This window comes from Malurus melanocephalus, unplaced genomic scaffold (assembly GCF_030028575.1).
Source record: "Malurus melanocephalus ecotype Western Australia unplaced genomic scaffold, MMel_1.1 scaffold_491, whole genome shotgun sequence".
Lineage (NCBI taxonomy): Eukaryota > Metazoa > Chordata > Aves > Passeriformes > Maluridae > Malurus > Malurus melanocephalus.
Window position 1 is genome coordinate 111,715 of NW_026623723.1, and position 19,376 is coordinate 131,090.

A 19,376-nucleotide genomic window follows, 5' to 3' on the forward strand; every position below is an offset into this window, starting at 1 on the left:
AAATTAGTGAAATGGAAACCTGTATTGGTGATACTGAAATCTCTGCAGATGATTTACATACAAATTCAGCATGCTGAAGATGAAAATCTTGGAAAAACAAGCAATGCAGAATACAAGACAGTGAGATAAGAGTCTGTTTCATGAAAAATGAAAGTATTTATTCTGTAAATACTCCACTGATTAACTGTGTAAAGGATGCCCTGGGAAGATSAGAACTATCCCTAACATAGCAAGAGAAGATAATGAAAGGCTACTGAGAGCCATTTATTTAATTCCYGAAGCTAATTCTGTAAGGTAAAAAGCTTTGTCACCAGAAATCTTAAATCCCACCAGGGAATYTTCAGGTTTGCAGCCAGTCATGCTGTTCCAGCTCTCTTCCTCTCCCATTCCTTTGTCTCTCTAGTGAGAGAGGCTGGAATGGCCAAACCCTTTTCCCTAGTGCTGGAATACCCATGTGCAGTGAGGGTTTGAGAAGCAGTTGTGTTGCATCTGTTTCCTTTTGCTTTCTGTAAATAACCATTTCTGGATGATTCCTCCCTGGAAACCTGCCAGTGATCCCCGTCTGCTTCTCTGTCAATAGATCCTGAACATCAAAGAGCAAATGGRAACATGAAATACTTTGAATACATCATGGCCAAAGAAAAAGAAGCTAACAAATCCAGCACGGATTCAGAAGACCAGCAGGAGAAGGAAACTGAGGTTAAGAAAAAGGATTACCTGCCCGAGAGAAGGAAGTACGAAATGCTGTGCCGTGGGGAGGGGCTCAAAATGGTAAAGTGGAGTAGACTGTTCTCAAATGTTTGAAACCAAACAATGTCAGGAATTTGTGTGTGGTGTGGAAGTGAGGAAGTTGTYAGAGCAGCTGGATGAGTGTGCAGAGTTGAGGATCCCGTGTTGGATTTCTTCCCTGTTTCAGTCTTGTCCAGTAGACAGAAAGTAACACTGCCCCAGGCTCTGCTGGGGATGTGCTTGGATGTGCTCCATCACTGTAATTAATTGAATAAGGATGTTGGAACTCTGGGGTTACATACAGAATTAAATAAGGGTGGTTTTTTGTGATGAAATTATTTTACTGAGGTTGGTGAAGTAATGCTCGTTGCAGTGTTGTACAGCAACATTAACATGCAGACAGTACTGACYTCTCAAAAAAGAGAAAAAAGAGAAAGCATTTCTCTAACCTGTGATGTAACAAGGTGGGGAGAGTGAATGGTTTGAGTGCCCAAAAGATGCTCTGTTCCCTGGAGATGCCAATATCCCTGGGAGTTCTGACTCCCCCTCGCTGTGCCTCCCTTGCAGACCCCSCGGAGACAAAAGAGGCTCTTCTGCCGCTACTACGACGGCAACAGGAACCCCCGGTACATCCTGGGGCCTGTCAAGCAGGAGGATGAGTGGGACAAACCCCGCATCGTTCGCTTCCTGGACATCATCTCCGACGAGGAGATYGAGACCGTGAAGGAGCTGGCCAAGCCCAGGGTAAATGCTTTACACTGCCTGAATTCCATGGTGTGAGTGTGTGTGGCTGTCTCCTCTGGCATGCAGGGTGTGTGCAGTGCACTCACACCTTGTTTTCCTCACCTGGCAGCTGTTGGTGACACTCTTTAAAGGAGACTGGGAAAGCTGGGAATTCTCTGTGATGACTGGAGCGAGGTGACAGCAGTGCAGGATTGTCAGGCTCTTCCAGCAGACACAATTTTAGCTGGAGAATGTTCTCCAACAGAAAACAAACATTTTGCAGTGAGGGTGTATAGGACTATTCCTGACTTTTGTTGGGTTTTCTGGCTTTGATTTTTCCTTTCTAATTGTGGAAGAGAAAGGCAGTCATTCCTCTGGCTGGAATGTCACCTGACTGTATAGACAAGAAAGAATGGTTGTATTTTCCCATTTTGGTATAAAACTGACTTTGGTCTCTCAGGCTTAGAAGTTGCCTGCAGATGAAGGAGCACCTGAATCAGTGATTTTTGCATTTTTATTGACAATGGTGGCTCATCAGCCCTGTTTCAGACACTGGATGCAAAGGTTTTTGTTTCTGAGTCAGGAGTAAAGCAGGGCAGCTCCACTGTCTCAGAAAACAGGCAAACAGCCAACTGATGGAGTTGCCTTCTGTATCCAGTTGGTGCAACTCTGCATCTACAAATGTACTTARGAGATGTAGTTAGTTAAATTAATTTTTTCCCATTCATTATCTACGACTTCTAAAACAAGATTTAAACTCATAGAAATGTAATTCGCCTGTTTTTTTTTCCTTTGCTTTTGGCCTAAATGGCTTTTTGTCCAGAACGAGCCGAGCAGATGGAGATAAGGATGGAGGGGAATAAGAGCATTCAGTGCAGGAGAAGCTGCTGGCTTGGCATGCTGTGAGGTGGAGCAGCTGTTCATGGGCACCCGGGGGGTGAGGCTGTCCTTGGCCACTGCCCTGCCTGCTGGGGAACCTCAAGGAGATCTTCAGGCCTCCTGAAGCCTAATGTGTTGGACATTGCAGTGAAATTCTTCCCAAAGTTTGTCAGGCTGAAGGGACTGCCCAGGGAGGTGACAGGGTCCCCATCCCTGGAGGTGTCTGAGGAAGGCCTGGATGTGGCACTCTGGACACTCAGGTGGGGATTGATCAAAGGCTGGACTCTATTTTGGAGGTCTTTTCCAACCTCGGTGATTCTGTTCTGAGGTTTCTGAGGTAACATTGTGAGCTGTTAGCAGGAAGTAGAAGTTTTTCCCTTCACAAACCTGAGGCATCTCCTGCTCCCCTGCCAGGCAGCTTTGCTGCAGAACTGAAAATCAGCCCCCTCCCATTGTTGGTCTGTTGGTGTTGAGAGCCCTTTGCTTGTGCATGCTGCCATTGCACCTGTGGAATGTGACCAAAGCACTGTTTTACCGAGTAGACAATCTGTAAATGTGTGACTGTAAGCTCTGAACTTGCTGAGGTCGTTGTTTTCCTGTCAAACATTCAGCTCAAAGACCTTTAACACAGGAGCATCTGTATGCAGTTCCTGTTCCACTTATTCCCTGTGGCTGAGCCTTGCACGGCTCAGCAGCTGAAGGGCTGTTTTTTTGGAGACTGAAAGGTCATCTCCTCCTTGCTGATGCTCAGGATGCTGCAATCCTCTGGGAAGAGACAATGCTGGCTGATCTGTGCCCAGCCTTCTGCCGTGCTGGCAGGATGAAACCTCGTTACTCAGCTCTGGAGTCTCTCTGGAATTGCAGTTTGTGCCTTGGTTTTTTATGTGTCTGCAGGGGAGGAGAGCCGAGGCTGCAGACTGGGAGCTCCCAGTATCTTTTGTCAGTAGGTGTGGAGAGGCCTTGGTTTGTTTAGTTTATTTTAAAAGTAAAAAAATCCTTGGAATTGGGGCTTGGTATGACATTGTGGCTGTTCCAAAATTGGGGCTCTGCACCTCAGCCTTTCCAGCTATGAGTGATGGAGAGTGTCTGGCAGTGTGTGAGCAGTTAAAGGGTGCATGTGAATTCTGAGGTGGAATATTGACCCAGATGGGAAGGCACAGAGTAAATGGAGCACAGCAGAGGGGAAGGCCTTGAGCCAGGAGTTCCCACTCTGTGTAAACGTGATTGTGGGTAAAGCAAAAGTTCGTGTGAGCACAAAGGAGTTCAGTGCTGCTTTTGGTACAGGAAGAACCAAAAAGGAAGGGTTTATTCACCTTTGGCTTATGGTGCTGCCTGGATTTGTTGTAGCTGTCACACTCCTTGTGCAGGGGCAGGACGGTGTCACAAAGCACCAGCTGTACATGTGCCACACCGCTCTGCTGCTCCCAGCAGTTGTTGCCATGCAAAAAAAATAAAGTTGGCTTTAGTCAGACAACTGTTCTTGCTACACACCTGGAAAAGGGACTTGTGGAAAACCTCAATAAAAACCTGGGCAAGAGACCTTTCTTGTAGTAAGACTGGAGCCTCCCCTGGCTGCCTCCCACCCCTGGAGCAGCGGTGGCGGGGCGGTGGCGGTGGCTCTGGTGTCCCCCCTCCCCAGGCTTCTGAATGGTCGGATTGCTGGCATGCAGATTGTGCTTGTAATGCAACTTCTGATGGTTCGCTTCACAGCTGAGGCGAGCCACCATTTCAAACCCCATAACGGGAGCCTTGGAGACGGCACATTACAGAATTAGCAAAAGGTAAGAGAGCTCTATGCCAGAGGTTTTGGGCCTGTAATGAGTGTGTACGTCCTGCTCGTTATGGGGAAGCAAGAGGTTGGCTGAAGAGACAACTGTGTAGTCCACCATGTGATTATTCCATGAGATCTGTAACCGGCTGTTACTGCTGAGTTTCTCAGTCTTTTCCTTCAGCTGGAAGTTCTGGGGGCGTGTTTTGATTTGTTCTTTCCTTTTTGGTCGCCTTCTCAGTGTGTGTTTTTCAAGCAAGTCTCTACAGTCAGTGTGAGAAATACAAGATGCTCCAAAACCTTCAGTAAAATCTGGTTTTTGTTTTTAATCTATATATTCCTTTCCCCTTGCTCTTCTCACCAACCAAGTATTGTCCTCCCTTCCTTTAGAAAATGTAGCAGACCTTGAAGTGCCTTTAGGAGTGTAAGAGATGCTTCAGGTCCTTGCTGTGCTCACAAACACATCTCCTTGTCCAAGATAATCCCACACTCCCAGCTGGGCTCCTTTACCTCCTGCCTGACACAAACCTGGCAGAACACAGGCTCGTTTCCACAGGGCTTCTGGTTCTTTTCAGCTTGTCTGTTAAGCACCACACGTGCTGAATTTAGCCAGTTTTTTTTTCCAAAATTGGCTGTATCTGAAAGAAACCACCTGCCCCTGCCTGCCCTCCCCTGGTTTTAGCTGTGGTAATTAAAGATTGGCTGCACAGGCCATCAGCACTGAGCCAAAATTCTGGGATGAGTTAAACTTCTGGGTGAGGAGGAATTGTCTGGGAAACTCAGCATCATAAATTACTTGCAGAAAGTCTTGATTTTAAACAAAAAAAAAAAAAAAGGGAGGAAAAAAGTGAAAGGACAATCCAACCAAATTATTCCAACCAATTTGTTGTGATTTGGACATGGCAGCTGCAGCTTGTGTTGCCCTTCCAACCATTGCTAATTTGCGAGCATCGCATCCGCACCAATCAGAACCCTTTGAACACCTGGGGCTTGGCCAAAACGCAGCCTGCGAGGTGGGTAAGCCTTGTCCTTTCTCTTTTTGTAGCTGAGCCGTGCTACTGTTCATGACCCTGAGACTGGCAAACTGACCACAGCACATTACAGAGTCTCTAAGAGGTAAGGGCAAGGGATTCCTTGTGAGGAACTGTGTCCTGGGCTGTGCCGCTTCAGCGCTCAATGTGGGCAAGGATTTTGTGTAACTTCTCTCATTCTCCAGCCTTTCTTGCCAAGAGAGTGGTGGAAGTGCCCTCTGTGGCTGAGCATGGCTTGTTGCTGTCACTAACATACTAAACATGGGTGTGGGGCACCTGCCTGGCTCCCCTCTGCTCCTCAGCTTCAGTGCCCACCCCTGCTCAGAGCCAGGAGCTGCTGGCATTCCTGCCAACACTGCACATTCAAGCTAGCTGATGGATTTAAGGGGTTTTCTTGGTGAAATGATGGAATGTGGTTGCTGCTTGAATAGGAACCCAGTGTTCTTCCAGCTGCTTTGAACAAACCCCTGAACTTGCAATGGCCTGGAGCTGATGGGCTTTAATTTGATTTTTCTTCAGTAAGGTCTGATGCTTCAGATATATGCTTCCAGATATAGGATCACAGGAAGGTGATAAGATTCAGAAATGATGATGAGTCTCAGAAAAAGGGGAAAACCATTGGAGTCAAGGTCCTTAAGGCCACTCCAGTGGCAAGTTGAAAATATTTATTTTTATCCCTTGCACCTTTGCAGCCTGTGTGCTCACTGTCATGTGCAGGTAGTGGGAATCCTTTCRAAATTGTCAGGGTAGCTCTTATGTGTTTGCTTCTTTGAACTGCCCCCACAGAGTGACTTTAGGAGCATTTGTCTTCCTGTTGGATGTGTGTTGCATTTAATTTTTATTTCTTGTTTTTAACGTTCAGTTCTGTCTGTGTCTTACCTCCCTTGGTTATTTGTCACTGTGTATTTTAAAGGCTTCATTTATTCACTTGTGGGGTTTTTCCTCTGTGCCAGACAGCTCGGGGGTATTACTGAGGAATCTCCTTCATCCATTCCAACATCCCCTCATGTCAAACTTGATGTGCTAATGATAGGAATGRGAGAAGGTGACCAGATTACTAATGGAATTTGGGATGCATAATTGGTCCCTATTTAAATASATGRGGCTTAGTGAAAGAACTTYTTATTTAGAGTTGTGATTTTTCATTAGTAGGAAGTGCTAGTCCCTAAGGTATTGCAGATGCCATAGTCAGAAAAAATAGGACAAGGCACCACCCAGCATTAAAGGCCAATTAAAAACCCAGGAYAGACCCTGGGGAATGGGATTCTTCAATTCTTAATAAGGTTCGGTGCTCAAAAATGTGGCACTGGGGACTTTCTTCCAATGTACCCAAGGAACTCTTAGAATTAAACCACATTTTACTAAGTTTTTAARTTCAGTATCTCACTGGAAACTGGAATTAAAATTGTAGAGAAACATCCAAGAAGTTGGGGAAGACAACTTTTTTAGGGTAGGAAAAGCTTTGAGGGTGGAGAGGGACTGCCCTTCTCCTGCTTTCCCTTGCCTTTGCTTTCCTCCATGTGCAGATTTGCAGGATGGGCATGGACTTTCCAAGAGAAYATGACACCTAAATGTGGAGTAGGAGGCAGGAGCCACCCCCACCAGCCTGATTTAGAGGGCCTGTGCTGTTCCTGCTGCTCTCCTGCACTGCCAGAAACATCTTTCCCTTGGAGCTGCRAGAGCCGGTTCAGATTCCGGATGAATCATTGCTCCTGAAAACCAAAAAATGCTCGCTTTTATTTTTATTTTTTTAATAGATGACTGCTTTCTTCCTCTAAGCATTCCTTCTTAGCACATGCCCTCCTCAATTCCAGCATTCCTGTCTCTCAGAGAGCTACTGTTCCCTCGGTGGGACGTGGCAGCTCTGTGGAGGGGGCACCTTGCCAGCAGCACCGAGCCGTGTGCGCGGCACCAGGATAAACCCACCCACTCACACGCTGCTTTTCAAGAGAAAAACTGCCTTTTTCTCCCCTTCTCTCCTCCCAGCAGGCAGCCAGGGCTTGTAGCACGGACTGTTAAAAGTTTCCATTTCAGAAATACCAGGCTGGGCTTCTATTTGCTCCGTGTTGTGTCTCTGCTGGTACATTTTTGCACACTGAGTGCAGTTTAGAAGGCTTGCAAACATAAATACCAATATTTTGTGGCCATTGAGTTACAGAAGTAGTGTTGGGATGTAATGGCTACTCCTAGACTGACCAGTGGAGCTGAGGAGATGAGATTTTTGAATTTTGTATGTTCAGYAGCTCCAGAGAATTGTCTGTTTTTCCCTTAATGTACTGCTTAGTCTACAGTTAATTCTGTATGGAAGCATGTTGCCAGTAAAGATCTCTTAAGGTGCCCTATGCAGAATTTATTAGGGAGGAATATGGGACATTTTTGTGGCTGCCCCTTCCCTGGSAGTGTCCAAGGCCAGGCTGGACARGGCTTGGAGCAGTCTGGGATAGTGGAAGGTGTCCCTGCCCGKGGCAGGGGGTGGRATGGGATGAGCTTTTAAGGTCCCTTCCAACCCTTCYGTTTTTTGATTCCATGACTCAATGTGATTACTCCTGTCTGTAATGCATCTAAAAGTCATTACAAGCCCCTCCAGTGTGGATTCAGCACGTTAATGGAAGTGTTCCACTTTTATAACCTACTGACTTTGTTCAGGGATGGTTTTTCTCACAGCCAAGTGGGTCAGCAAAACACCAAACTTGTGTGGTCAGGGAGCTGTGAGGGGTTGTGTGGTGGTTGTTAAGGAAATAACAAATCCTTCTGTCAGTAAATCAGGGGTGTCTTGAACTGCCCTGCCTGTGGCTTCCCAGGAATTGTCCCTTTTTTTGTTAGGAAGTTTTCTCCCCATTGTGGACTTGGAGGTGGCAGCTGAGTCAAAAATATGATAGMATGCAGTCAAATTTGATAGAACCTGTCAAATGGTCTCATCTGACAGATGCTTGTGAAGAGCAGAGCTGTGTGCTGAAGCTGSAAGTATGTAAATATTGAAGAAAACRTGTTGCTGAGCATGTTTAAGGCTGTTAATGCTCAATCTCCTGCMCACTGGTGAGGGGAGTCTCTTTCTCATTTTTGATAGACAAGGGCAGGAAAAAACCCAGTTTGTCATGATTGAGGCAGAGACTTTCATCAGAAGGCTAAGGCAGCACAAGAGGAGGGAGTGTGGGACAGAGGGGAATATTCTGTGAGCAGGCAAAGCCATGGATACAGTTTTCATGACACCTCCAGGGTTAAATCCCTGCAGCACTCCAGGCCTCCCTGTGGTTTTGCTCAGCACCCAGCAGACTGGCTGGCACTTGGAATGTGGTTTCAGTTCCYTGCTCCTCCACCTTTCATAGGCTTTCTTTGTATGCCCAGGCAATTAATTTTATTTTTAAAATATATACAGTACTTCCCTTCCTGAAAGGCTGCARTATTCTCCCTCGTGAAGCATTCATTGCCACTCTTAAATAACCAACAGAGCAAGAAYGCTTGAGTTTTTATTTCTTTGGGTTCTTTTGGTTTTTTTTTTTTCCTTGAAGCCTTTATTAACGGACTGGACAGAGGCAGAGAGAGCCTACACTGCAGCTGATGGGTGTGTTGGGGTTTTTCTTGTGCCTTAAATGTGAAATTAGGGCAGCTTGTGAGCATTACCTGGTCACTGTGGCTTGCAGCATGGCTGCTTTTTGRGGTTTTTATTTGATAACTGCTTCATATCCGTGTCTGCATTCTTCTGCCTCCTGAAATCAAAGCAGGCTGTGTTGTAACCCCTCCTTGTACTAACAGTGTTCAGCAGTGGATGGGGCTGTGGATGTGTTTGTGCATGTCTGTCCTGAGAAATCTGATTCTTTTATAGTTCATTTGTCATTTTGAAAAATGCTCGTAGAGATTCTGTAACTGTGTCAGTGCCTTGTGTCATGTGTCATGCTACTCTTCCTCCCAAGAAAAAGAGTTGGGGATTTATTTTTTTATTTAAATACAAATTAAAGGAAGGTTGATTTGAGTAAAAATATATTGATGCTGCTACTGATGGTTTCCAGCTGGGCTCTAGGCACAGGGATTTCTGTCCAGCAGGAAGCACTGCTGAGCCCCAAAGCTGAGTCAGCAGCTAGRAAAAAAAGGTAGAAATAGCTGTCTCTATTTTCCTGCCAAAAAAAAAAAGGGAAAAACGAGCCCCGAATCATCAATATTATCACCCATATTAGTGCAGTGGGCTGCCAGGGTAAAATGAAGRTGCAGGGGCTAGCATGGGATGAGCAGAGCTGCAATCAGACATCAGGTAAGCAGATGGTGAAAAAGAAAAGGAAAAAAATGCAGTGTTTGTAGCTGAAAAAACTGTAATATGTGGTAGGAGGCAAACATTTTGAAAGATGCCTTTAGAACTGCGGCTGACATTCCATATTTATATTTAAAACAAACAAAAAGTGTTTGGGTTCCCCCTCCCCCCCCTTCAAAATTTCACTGAAGCATACCCTAAATACCAGAATTGTAATAGGCTGTTCCGGTAGAAATTGTTCATTTAATGCCTTATTTAATTGTTTTTAGAACTATTTTTAGTAGCATTGCAGGGGTGTGTAGTGAGAAAGGGCAGCTCCCAGAGCTGTGACATTTGGGGAGCTGGGTTACAGCTACACAGACAAATAAAGTAACTCACTTATTCCTTCCCAAATCTTGCTTCAAAATGCATCACCTGATAAAAGCAAAACTCTGTGTGTCTGGTTTAGAAAACAGCCTGAAGCACATTTATTTCACTGTTTGGAACATTTCCTTCAGTCCAGTGTGGGATTTCAGGCCCTTAGTGATCGAGCTCCCTTAGACTGATCCCAGCAGAGGTTTTTCTGGAAAACATGAAATTGAGGGCTTTGGAAATACTTCTGGTCACGCTCCCAAATTGCTGAAAAGTCCTAAACTCAAGTCAGGTTGTCAGCAGTTGCAAGTTGCCTGTTGCTGTCCCTTGTCACTAACTGTGCCCCCACTCAGCGCGTGGCTGTCGGGGTACGAGAGCCCGGTGGTGTCCCGCATCAACACCAGGATCCAGGACCTGACAGGGCTGGATGTCTCCACTGCAGAGGAGCTGCAGGTAAGAGGCAGCAGGGGTTTGGTGCTGATGTCAGGCAGCATTTCAGCACCTCACTGGGGTGGCCACAAAATCTCATTTATTTACAGACGTGAAGAAACAAAGGTGTCTGCAGAGCAGCTTCCAGTGGGAAATGGCTTTCTGGGGCTGGAAGGAAATAGTGATCACAGCCAGAGTTCTAGTTTAATTCCTTCTTATATAGACAGATAAACTGTGTTTCATGGCTGCAGGGTCAAACTTTGCTTCTGTTGKAGACGGTTAAAAGTTTAGCCTGACTTGTACTCAAGGAAGGCCACCAGTGTGCCTGGTGTCCCTGGGCTGTGGGAAACATTGGCTGTGTGTATAACTTGAGGAAATGGTGATTTAGGAGTGCTTTTGTTTATACGTTTGAGGCCTTTAAATGAGCAGCTGCTTCCCTGACTGTGAGCAGAGTGTGAGTACCTARAAAGCAGGACACCCACAAAGTGGTTCAGAAACCTTCTCTGTCAAGGTTCTTGGTGATAAAAGGGCCAAGGAATCTGGTTAAAAATTGAGGTTATTTTTTTATAATCCATTGGCAAGAAGAACAGGGAATCCGCTTCATTGACACAGTCAAATTTAGGTCAAAAAGTGGTTTAAATCTGATGGCAGCATGACATGTTTTGAAGAGAACAGAGGCTGAAAAGTTTTCTGTAGAAGAAAAACACTTTTCTGTCCAGGGAAGTACCAGATTCCTTACCTGGAGCTGCTGCATCCTGCATTTCCAGCCTTGGATGTGCTCCTGTAGCTGACAGAGGCTTGACATWTCCTGGGGCTTGGTGTTAAAATGTCATCTGTGCAGAGGTTGTAGCTGATTTAGTCAAACTCTTGCCTGGATAAATATGGATTTACTAGATCCTGTGCTTCTCCTTCCACTGTAGGTAGCCAACTACGGCGTAGGAGGCCAGTATGAGCCTCATTTTGATTTTGGAAGGGTAAGTCCTGTTTTATCTTCACCTCTTTCTTCTTCACAAGCGCTGTGTTTCTCTTTTTCAGGTGGCAAATTATGGAGTGGGAGGACAGTATGAGCCCCACTTTGACTTTGCACGGGCAAGTAAAGAGCTGGAGGAGAGAGAGACCTGGTGAAGCCTGGGCCTCTGGCTGGGCACGCTCTCTGTTCTTCAATGTGTATTAAATTTTGTAGCTCTTCCACTTTCCTAATCTATGTCCGTGAACAAAGCCCTCTAAACCACCAGCTGAACCTGTGGAGGTTGTCACCTGGGAGAGATGAGTGCCAGCAGTCTCCTGAAAACTGAAAAATTCTTACCTCACTGCCCTTAATTTATTCAATTTAAATTCCCCACCTGTTCCTATCCCTGCTCAAATTGCAGACTGCTGGAATTCAGTTGGTTATTTACTGGGCATAATTCTGTGTGGTTTAACCCCTTCAGATTAACCTTAACCCTGCCAATCCCAGCACCAACTCTGAATCAGGAGCTCTGCTCTGCAAGCACCTGCTTCAAGGCATTGCAACTAATTAATGCATTTTGTTTGSAAACGTTGGGGTTGCTTCCTGGAGCAACCATTGCTGGAATTTTAGTGCACACAAACTGTGGTCACAGGGGGTGGGCTTTAACAGAGGTGTGACAGAATCAAAATTCATCTAAATGGGGTTAATTCTTGTAAATCAAGTGCTGAACACCTCTTAGTTGTGCCTGGTTTGTCACTGAGGCTTCCTCCCTGCTGGAATCCAGAGTGGAGTGTGGCAGGGAGGTGATCCAGCTGACCCTGGCCCTGAGAGCTGCCCTGGCTGCTGCCAAGGACAAGGGGAATGAGTGTAATTAAATAATTCAGTTTGCTGTGAGGAGGATTTATAGACTCAGCCTCAGGCAGCACAGTTGTTCTTGGCCATTAGAAATCTGGGCTTAATGCCCTCCCTCTCTCCTACAGAATCTCAAAGTGCCTGGTTTACTTAAATTACTTAAATTAATAGATCCAGTTCTATTGCATTCTCCCCTCCTTCCAGATCGAGGGGTTGGATGAATTCTTGTGCATGAGTCTGTCTGTGCTGCTGGTTCAGCAGCTGTGTGCCACTGGCTGCTCTGAGCAACCAAAAAGAAATGCTGATGGAATCTGCCTGCTTTTGTTCACAGAAAGATGAGCCAGATGCTTTTAAGGAATTGGGAACAGGCAACAGAATTGCTACTTGGTTGTTTTATGTAAGTGATACATTTCTGCCATCTGTCACCGTGTATTCTGYACCACTGAATGTTTAATTCTGCGTTTTTGGATCTGTGTTTTATTGAAGGGACTTGCAAGTCAAGCAGCCACTAACTTTGGGGTCATACATACAGGGTGTCTTCTTACCCAGACTTTGTGATTCTTCCATGTGTCTTAAGAAGGATTTTCCTCCAAATTTGAGCATTAGCTTAATTTATTTGCCTGCCTGTTTATTTTTGTATCTGCATCAGYGTTTACAGCATGATCACTGCCTTAACACTCGAGTGGGAGAGACAAGGCAGGGACTCCATTGGGAACAGAGTGGGTTTGGCCTTTTTAAGGGATTTAAGTGGAAATTAAAGTTCCACTTTACTGAAATGAGAGGTTTTATCAGCCTGAACTGACCCGTGCTTCCCCACCTGTTCAGATGAGCGACGTGTCAGCAGGGGGAGCCACGGTCTTCCCTGAAGTGGGAGCCAGCGTTTGGCCGAGAAAGGTGAGTGGGATGGACCCAGCAGTTAAAACCCCTCCCTCCCCACCTACTCAAACATAACAGGTCCCAAAAAGAGCTTTCAAGGGAACCTGTAAAATCGTGAAAATCACAGCATTTGTTCATGGCAGCACAGAGGTGCTTACAGTTAAGTGCAGTGATGGAGTTGTGCTGGTGATTCCAAAGGTCCCAACATTCCATGTGTTGATCTGGAGTTGTTTTGGACTTCACCACTTCTAGTGCACAGACTGCAAACCATTAAATCAATCTACCCATTTGAGTATTTCCAAGATGTGCTTTTGAGTCTTGAGATGGCTGTAGGGAATTCTCACTGGAAGGGTGTGTTATTAGTTTTTTTCCCCTCAAATAACATTTGTCATTGCTGGCCTGCTGCTCATCTTTAGTAAATAATYTTGGCTTAAACTGGTCAGGAGTTAGTTAAATGGAACTGGTTTAGGATTTTAGAAGAAATTAAGAGCCAAGTATTCAGATACACAGTAGGTCAAAGGAAGCAAATGTTAGAATATGAAAAAGAGCTTTCAGTTTCAAAGGAGAGTGTGAAACCCAGAGGCTGTCCCTGAGTCAGTGAAGGTGTGCACTGTGCAGAGCCAAGGGCTCAGTGTCCCMTGTCATTCCAGGGAACTGCTGTGTTCTGGTACAATCTCTTCCCGAGYGGAGAAGGCGATTACAGCACGCGGCACGCGGCCTGCCCAGTGCTAGTGGGAAATAAATGGGGTGAGTACCTGCCTCTGGCCAACTCTGGGCTGGGCTGGGGGCTTGGCTGGGCTTTCTTTTTCGTCTGAACTTCAGAAATTAAATTCTTAACAGAGAAATCTGTTTTAATACACTCTATCTACCTCATCTCTCTCTAGATGTTAAATATATTCTATATAGTAGCATACTTCATTATATGTATAAAGTAAATGTGATACTATATTCACTCTAAGAGTATTCTTGTAGCTTTGCAGCCTTACTCGAAGGGGTTTTTTGTCAATTGGTTGAATTGTTTTCTTGTTAAGGTTTTTGTTAGACCAACTAACACAGCAGTGGGGTTGGAATGAGATGGACTTTTAAGGCCCCTTCCAGCCCAAACCATTGTGTGATTCTGTGAGAATTCTTGAGGAAATTAAGCACAGGATTAGATTAACTGGCCTAGCGCCTCTTTAGGTTCAGTAGAGAGGAGCTGAGCAGTGATGCAGTCCCTTTGTGTCTTTGCAGTATCCAACAAATGGCTCCACGAGCGRGGACAGGAGTTCCGGCGGCCGTGCACGTTATCAGAGCTGGACTGACACAGCCTCACCCCTCCCGGCTGCCACAGGCACCTCCTGCAGTTTACAACTGACTAACAACACACAAACAAACACTCCACTACAGGTTCAGTCCCCGCCTCGCCCCTGTGCAGCTGTGGACAGGACAAACGTGCTTTTGGTTCCCTCCAAATCCCCCCGAGGTTTTACCAACACAAAGTGTCGAGGTTGACGAGTTTTACTGAAAAAAAAAAAAGGACAAAATACAGATGAGGGCCACAACTTACAGCGGTGTTGTGTGTGGTGTTCTTGTCACCCATCATCCCTCTGTCAGTGTGGGTTGTGTGCAGTCCTCCTCACACCTGGGTGATTCCCTGGSAGGGCTCCCTTCTAAGGAATGCTGAATTACACCCATTCCTACTCCTCAACTCTCAGACACTCAGCTCCTTGCTTTCCTAGAGTGCCTGACCACTGCAGGCATGCTTTGTTTGTCTCTGGAAAACAGGTTATTACCATGCTTTAGCCTGGTTTTCCACTTCCACAAAAGCCCCACTTTTTAAACTTGTCTTCCTTCGGAGGCTCTGTGGAGATTTTGGCTCTTCATCTTGGCCACATGAGCCAGCAGTTCCACAGGCAGAGCCAGGCTGCTTGCACTGTGTCAGAGCAGCAGCCACCCTCCATCTTCCCTCAACTTCTGCAATGTTTGTCCACACCAACAAATGCTGCTTTTGTTCTGTCCTGGCAGCCAGCYCTTCCCTCTGCTCCTCGGGCAACGGGCATGGGGCTGTTTCCATCTTCATTAATCAAAATTGTCATGCCTTAGGACGCTGGAATTTCAAATTGGTTCTGACWCTTCAGGTGCTGAGGTAACACAAGTCCTCACAGAAGGCTCCCCACCCTCGTCCTCCTCCCAGCTCTTGAGGTTTCAGGAGAAACTCTCAGCCTATTTATAATCCTGAACCTTTTTTAGATACAGGCTCACTTTCCTGAACCCTTTTGCTTCCACAGCAGGATTTTTAGTAAAATATTCCATTATCTCACTAGCATGAGGACAAAAATCAAAGGGAGCTGCACCTGCCTCTGCCTAAACAGTCCAATTTTCTGGATGATGATGATTTTACTGATTTAGGGGTCAAGCCTGAAGTCTTTACCAAGGGAAAAATTCCAATTTTGGTTAATTGGATTTTCTGCCTCAATAAAACCTTGACAATTGAGCCAAAACATAGACAAAACCAATTGTTAAATGTGCTAGAAATACCTCTGGAATACTGGGAATGCAGTTCAAGGTACTATAGTTGGAGGAACTGCAGACATTCAGAAGACACTTTAAAAAAGTCTTTGCTGGAAAATAGATTGTTACATTTCTACTGAGCCTGGTAGCAACGGGACCCACAGAACTGTCCATCCATAGCCCTGTACCTTCCCCAATTTTGCCTGGCTTTTGGCAGCTGGAAAACAAGCTCCCTGCATAACTTGAGAACACTGAGTCTGCACCGTCCCTCCTTCCATCTGTGCTGCTCCTTTCCTGAGAGCAGGARTTGATCTAAATAAATTCACCCCAGACATCCCCTAACATTTGTGCCTACCATAGTTTTCTCCCTTTTTCATCCATCTCTGTTCCCATCCATGGTTCTCTTTTTGCCATCTCTTTTAGTTTCTTAAGCTCCAAAAAGGTGGCCATGGCTGCAGGTCGCTGCCACCACTTCCCTGCAAGTAAAAAGGTCCAAGGAACGGTGTGGTGGTGGGAACCTTGCCTTTGGGGCATCTATAAATGCTTGTAGGGAAGCCAATCCTACCTAGGACAGGAGCACAAAACAAAATCCCTGTATTGCCACATGAGCATATGTGGAAAACAGCTGGATTTATTCTTACTCTCCCCTCTCTGTTCAACAATCACCAGAGGATGAATGAAAAGCTGCAGTTGGGGAATTCTGCTCAGCAGTTCCTCACCTCAATACCTGTGAGTACTTCCAGTGTTGAACAACATCAGTGCTGGGGRAGCACAAATGTTCTGGTGCATGACTTTTTAAAGCCGTCAGCCACTCTCAGATAATTCTTCAGGAAGGAATTTTCTATTTTTGATGGTAGAAAATTTCACTTGGTTAAAGGAAAAAAAAATCCCTCAAAAGTACACCTCTCTGCTGAGGCACATCAGGAATGTTCCAGATTATGACGAAAAGGTCAGTTTAGATGTTTAAACTGCAGACAAGCCCTGTTTTTTCTCCTTCTACTGCAGTGGTGTCCATGCACCCAACGCTGACTGTGTAAGGGATTACATTGGTGCTGCTGCTTCTGCCTTACCCCCTCATTTCTCAAAGGGCTTYTGGATCCCCTGTGTGGCTCCTGTGTGAATCTAGTTTTGTATTAAACATGATGGAAAACTGTTTGGGCTCACAGTGACTGACAACTGAGAAACTGCCTTACTGTTACATTTTTTGTAATAAAATTTTTAATGTTTAAAAAGAARTGAACAGGCTTAAAATAAAAGCCACTGCCATTAGCAGTGAGAAATCCTCCACATCCCACTCTCCTCGTATGTGGCTGCTGTAAAAATCTGATCACACACCTTTATCACCATTTGGGGAAGTCAAGCTCCTCTGTTTGCATTTACCATCTCGGTGGAAGGTGCAGGAGCTGCTCCTACCCCAAATTCCCGTTCAACACCGAACTTTGGGAACACACAGCACTAAAGGACTGCAAGAGGGGAGGGCGGATAATGCTGGGCTGAAAGCACGGTCAGCTGCTGAGGGTCCCTTTTCCAGGGGTGACAGTTCTGTTTTCTGAAGCCAGAAGGTCAAACAGCCCCTTCTCCTGGGATGGTTCTCGGGAGGGGAAGAAAGCACCTGAGACTTCACAACACGGCACAATTCAAAAAACTCACRGATAGGAAGGTCAGGCTGGCATCTTCCAGAACCAGAACCTCTGGGGTTTGTACACCACAGCTACTCCTGGGCTTCACCCTGCAGAACAGAGCTGGTGTTTAGTTCTGGTCATGAGGAACCTGCAAAAAGCACAGGAGGGGCTGGTGAGAGGCCTTGGTCCTTTTCCTGTGGAACAGAGCTGTGCGCTGCCAGTGGAGCACTACGCTTGCAGGGAGGGTTCTGCCCCTGTGCTCACACATCTGGAAATCAGCCCAAAGTGCACCAGCACTGTTTTATTTTGGAAAGGTGACTGGGTTCCATCCTCAGCCACCCCCTGCTGCTGAGCTGCTCCCCTGYCCCTGGCAAGATGAGCCTTGGAGGGAGGGAAAGGCTCTGGACCAGCCCTGTCCTACCTCAACCAGTGACTTCCTGGATCCCGGGGGCTCTCTTGGCACAGCTGCACTTAAAGGGTGACCATGGGGGATCAGCACCATGGGAGGAGCCCAGAAAGGGTAAGGACCACAGCAGCTGCAGCTGAAAAGGCAGGAGATGGTCAGGGATAGGAAAAAAGGCCTGTGAACATCACAGGGCAGGGTAACATCACAGGGCACGGTAACATCACAGGATCACAGAATCCCAGAATGGTCTGGGTTGGAAGAGACCTTGAAGGCCATTCAAATCCACCAGGGACACCTCCCACTGTCCCAGGCTGCTCCCAGCCCCAATGTCCAGCCTGGCCTTGGGCACTGCCAGGGATCCAGGGGCAGCCACAGCTTCTCTGGGCACCCTGTGCCAGGGCCTGCCCACCCTCAATATAGAATTTCTTCCCAAAATCCCATCTAACCCTGCCCTCTGGCAGTTTGAAGCCCTTCTCCCTTGTCCTGTCATCCAGGCCCTTATCCAGAGTCCCTCTCCAGCTCTCTTGGAGGCCCTTTACATATTGGAAGGGGCTCCAGGTTCTCTGCAGAGTTTTTTCTAAGCTGAACAATCCCAACTCTGCCAACGTTACCTCCCAGCAGGGCTGCTCCATCCCTCTGACCATCCTGGAGCCTCCTCTGGGCTCTCTCCAGCAGCTCCAGGTCCCTCCTGTGCTGGGTACAGGGGCAGCTCTGCAGTGGGGTCTCACCTGAGCAGGGCACAGGGCAGAACCCCCCTCCTAAGGCTGGGGGAAGCTCGAGGGAGCTGTGCAGGGACTCCTGGAGAGACAGGACCAGCCCACACACGTGAGCCCCAAGGAGGGAGGGGGTCTTGAACCACCCCCACCCACCCTCCCCCAGCTGCTGGACTCTGCCCCGGCTCGGAGGGACTCGGCTATTTCATCACTGTTCCCATGATCAGTGACTCATTTGGCTCCCACGCCGCGCTTTGAAGCTGCCGTGGGTCACCCACTAACCTGACCCACAGCTGCCCTTCCCCCTGTAAGCCCCGAGCAGCCATTCCCAAAGCCGCTGCCAGAGCTCAGTCCCTCGATCCCAGCAGAAGGGCACGGGAAGGATCCTGGCACAGCACGGCCTATGGAGTGTGCTGGGGAGGAGGAATGCAGCACAGGAGCTGGAGCTTGGCGCCCGRTGTGGAGCCCAGAGGGTTTTTCCAGCTCCATCCTCATTCCCAGAGGCGCGGGGGATGGGTGGAATCACCTCTCCCTCCTGGATTCACCCTCCCTCCCGATGCAGGAGCGCTGCCAAGAGCCTGACAGTGTCCCTGGGAATGTGTGACTCACCAGCGCCCCGGGGCCGCTCTATATTTGAGCATTACGGAGGCAGAAATGAACGCACCGAGGCAGGAGCTGCCGATCCCCGGGTCAGSACCAGCTTCAGAAAGCAGTTGTCAGAGCTCACCACCGCGGCAAAAAGCATCTGCATGCCTTAAATCTTCAGAGAGAGAAGAGCTGGCCCAGTTTGTAACTGCAGTGGGTCAAAGAAAGGCCAAAGACAATACCTGCACCGTGCACATCCACAGCCGGGAAGTTCCTCACTGCTGCAGCTGCTGAGCCACTCCCCGCGGGAACTGTGGAGGTCACTTTTACCCAATCCTACATTTTTTCTGGTCTTCAGATCTTGAAGTCTGGGTGCAACTGAACTATTTGCAGCTGGACTGAAAATCTCTCAGGAGACCCATGTGGGGAGGGAAGAAAGGAAACGGGATGAAGGAAGGAGAGTGGCTCATCCCCGGGGCAGGGCAAAGGGCTGCCACGTTTTGGAAAAGCAGCTGAACTGCTTTGAACTCACAAACACTTGCTTCAGGACAAGTGACAAAGCAGCAGGAAAGTTTCTGACTCCTTTTTACCCAGGCTCTGCTCTSTGCCAGCTGCTCCCTCCCCACCCTGTTCAGCTTTCCTAACTCATTCCAACTGAYTTTGCAAACAGCCTGGGCTGCAGAGCCACCCCCTCCAGGCTGCATGTCCTGCTCATGCCACATTCCCTGCG

The 19,376-nt window shown here is 47.2% G+C and overlaps 1 protein-coding gene across 6 annotated transcripts in view; it reads left to right on the forward strand.

The window, feature by feature from the left end:
* P4HA1 (prolyl 4-hydroxylase subunit alpha 1) overlaps window positions 1–16,607 on the forward strand; it is a 28,118-nt gene extending 11,511 nt beyond the window's left edge. For 4 of the 6 annotated variants that reach the window (XM_057381118.1, XM_057381120.1, XM_057381121.1 and 1 more), the window contains 9 exons: window positions 581–771; window positions 1,297–1,473; window positions 5,145–5,215; window positions 10,078–10,177; window positions 11,074–11,127; window positions 12,286–12,351; window positions 12,780–12,848; window positions 13,481–13,577; window positions 14,061–16,607. In XM_057381118.1, the coding sequence (XP_057237101.1) occupies window positions 581–771; window positions 1,297–1,473; window positions 5,145–5,215; window positions 10,078–10,177; window positions 11,074–11,127; window positions 12,286–12,351; window positions 12,780–12,848; window positions 13,481–13,577; window positions 14,061–14,131 (896 nt within the window). In that variant the 3' untranslated portion in view covers window positions 14,132–16,607. Of the gene's footprint in view, window positions 1–580; window positions 772–1,296; window positions 1,474–4,041; window positions 4,113–5,144; window positions 5,216–10,077; window positions 10,178–11,073; window positions 11,128–11,188; window positions 11,279–12,285; window positions 12,352–12,779; window positions 12,849–13,480; window positions 13,578–14,060 lie in introns of those variants that run through there. The other 2 variants (XM_057381119.1, XM_057381123.1) reach the window with 2 other exon arrangements.
* Window positions 16,608–19,376: the final 2,769 nt, after the last annotated feature.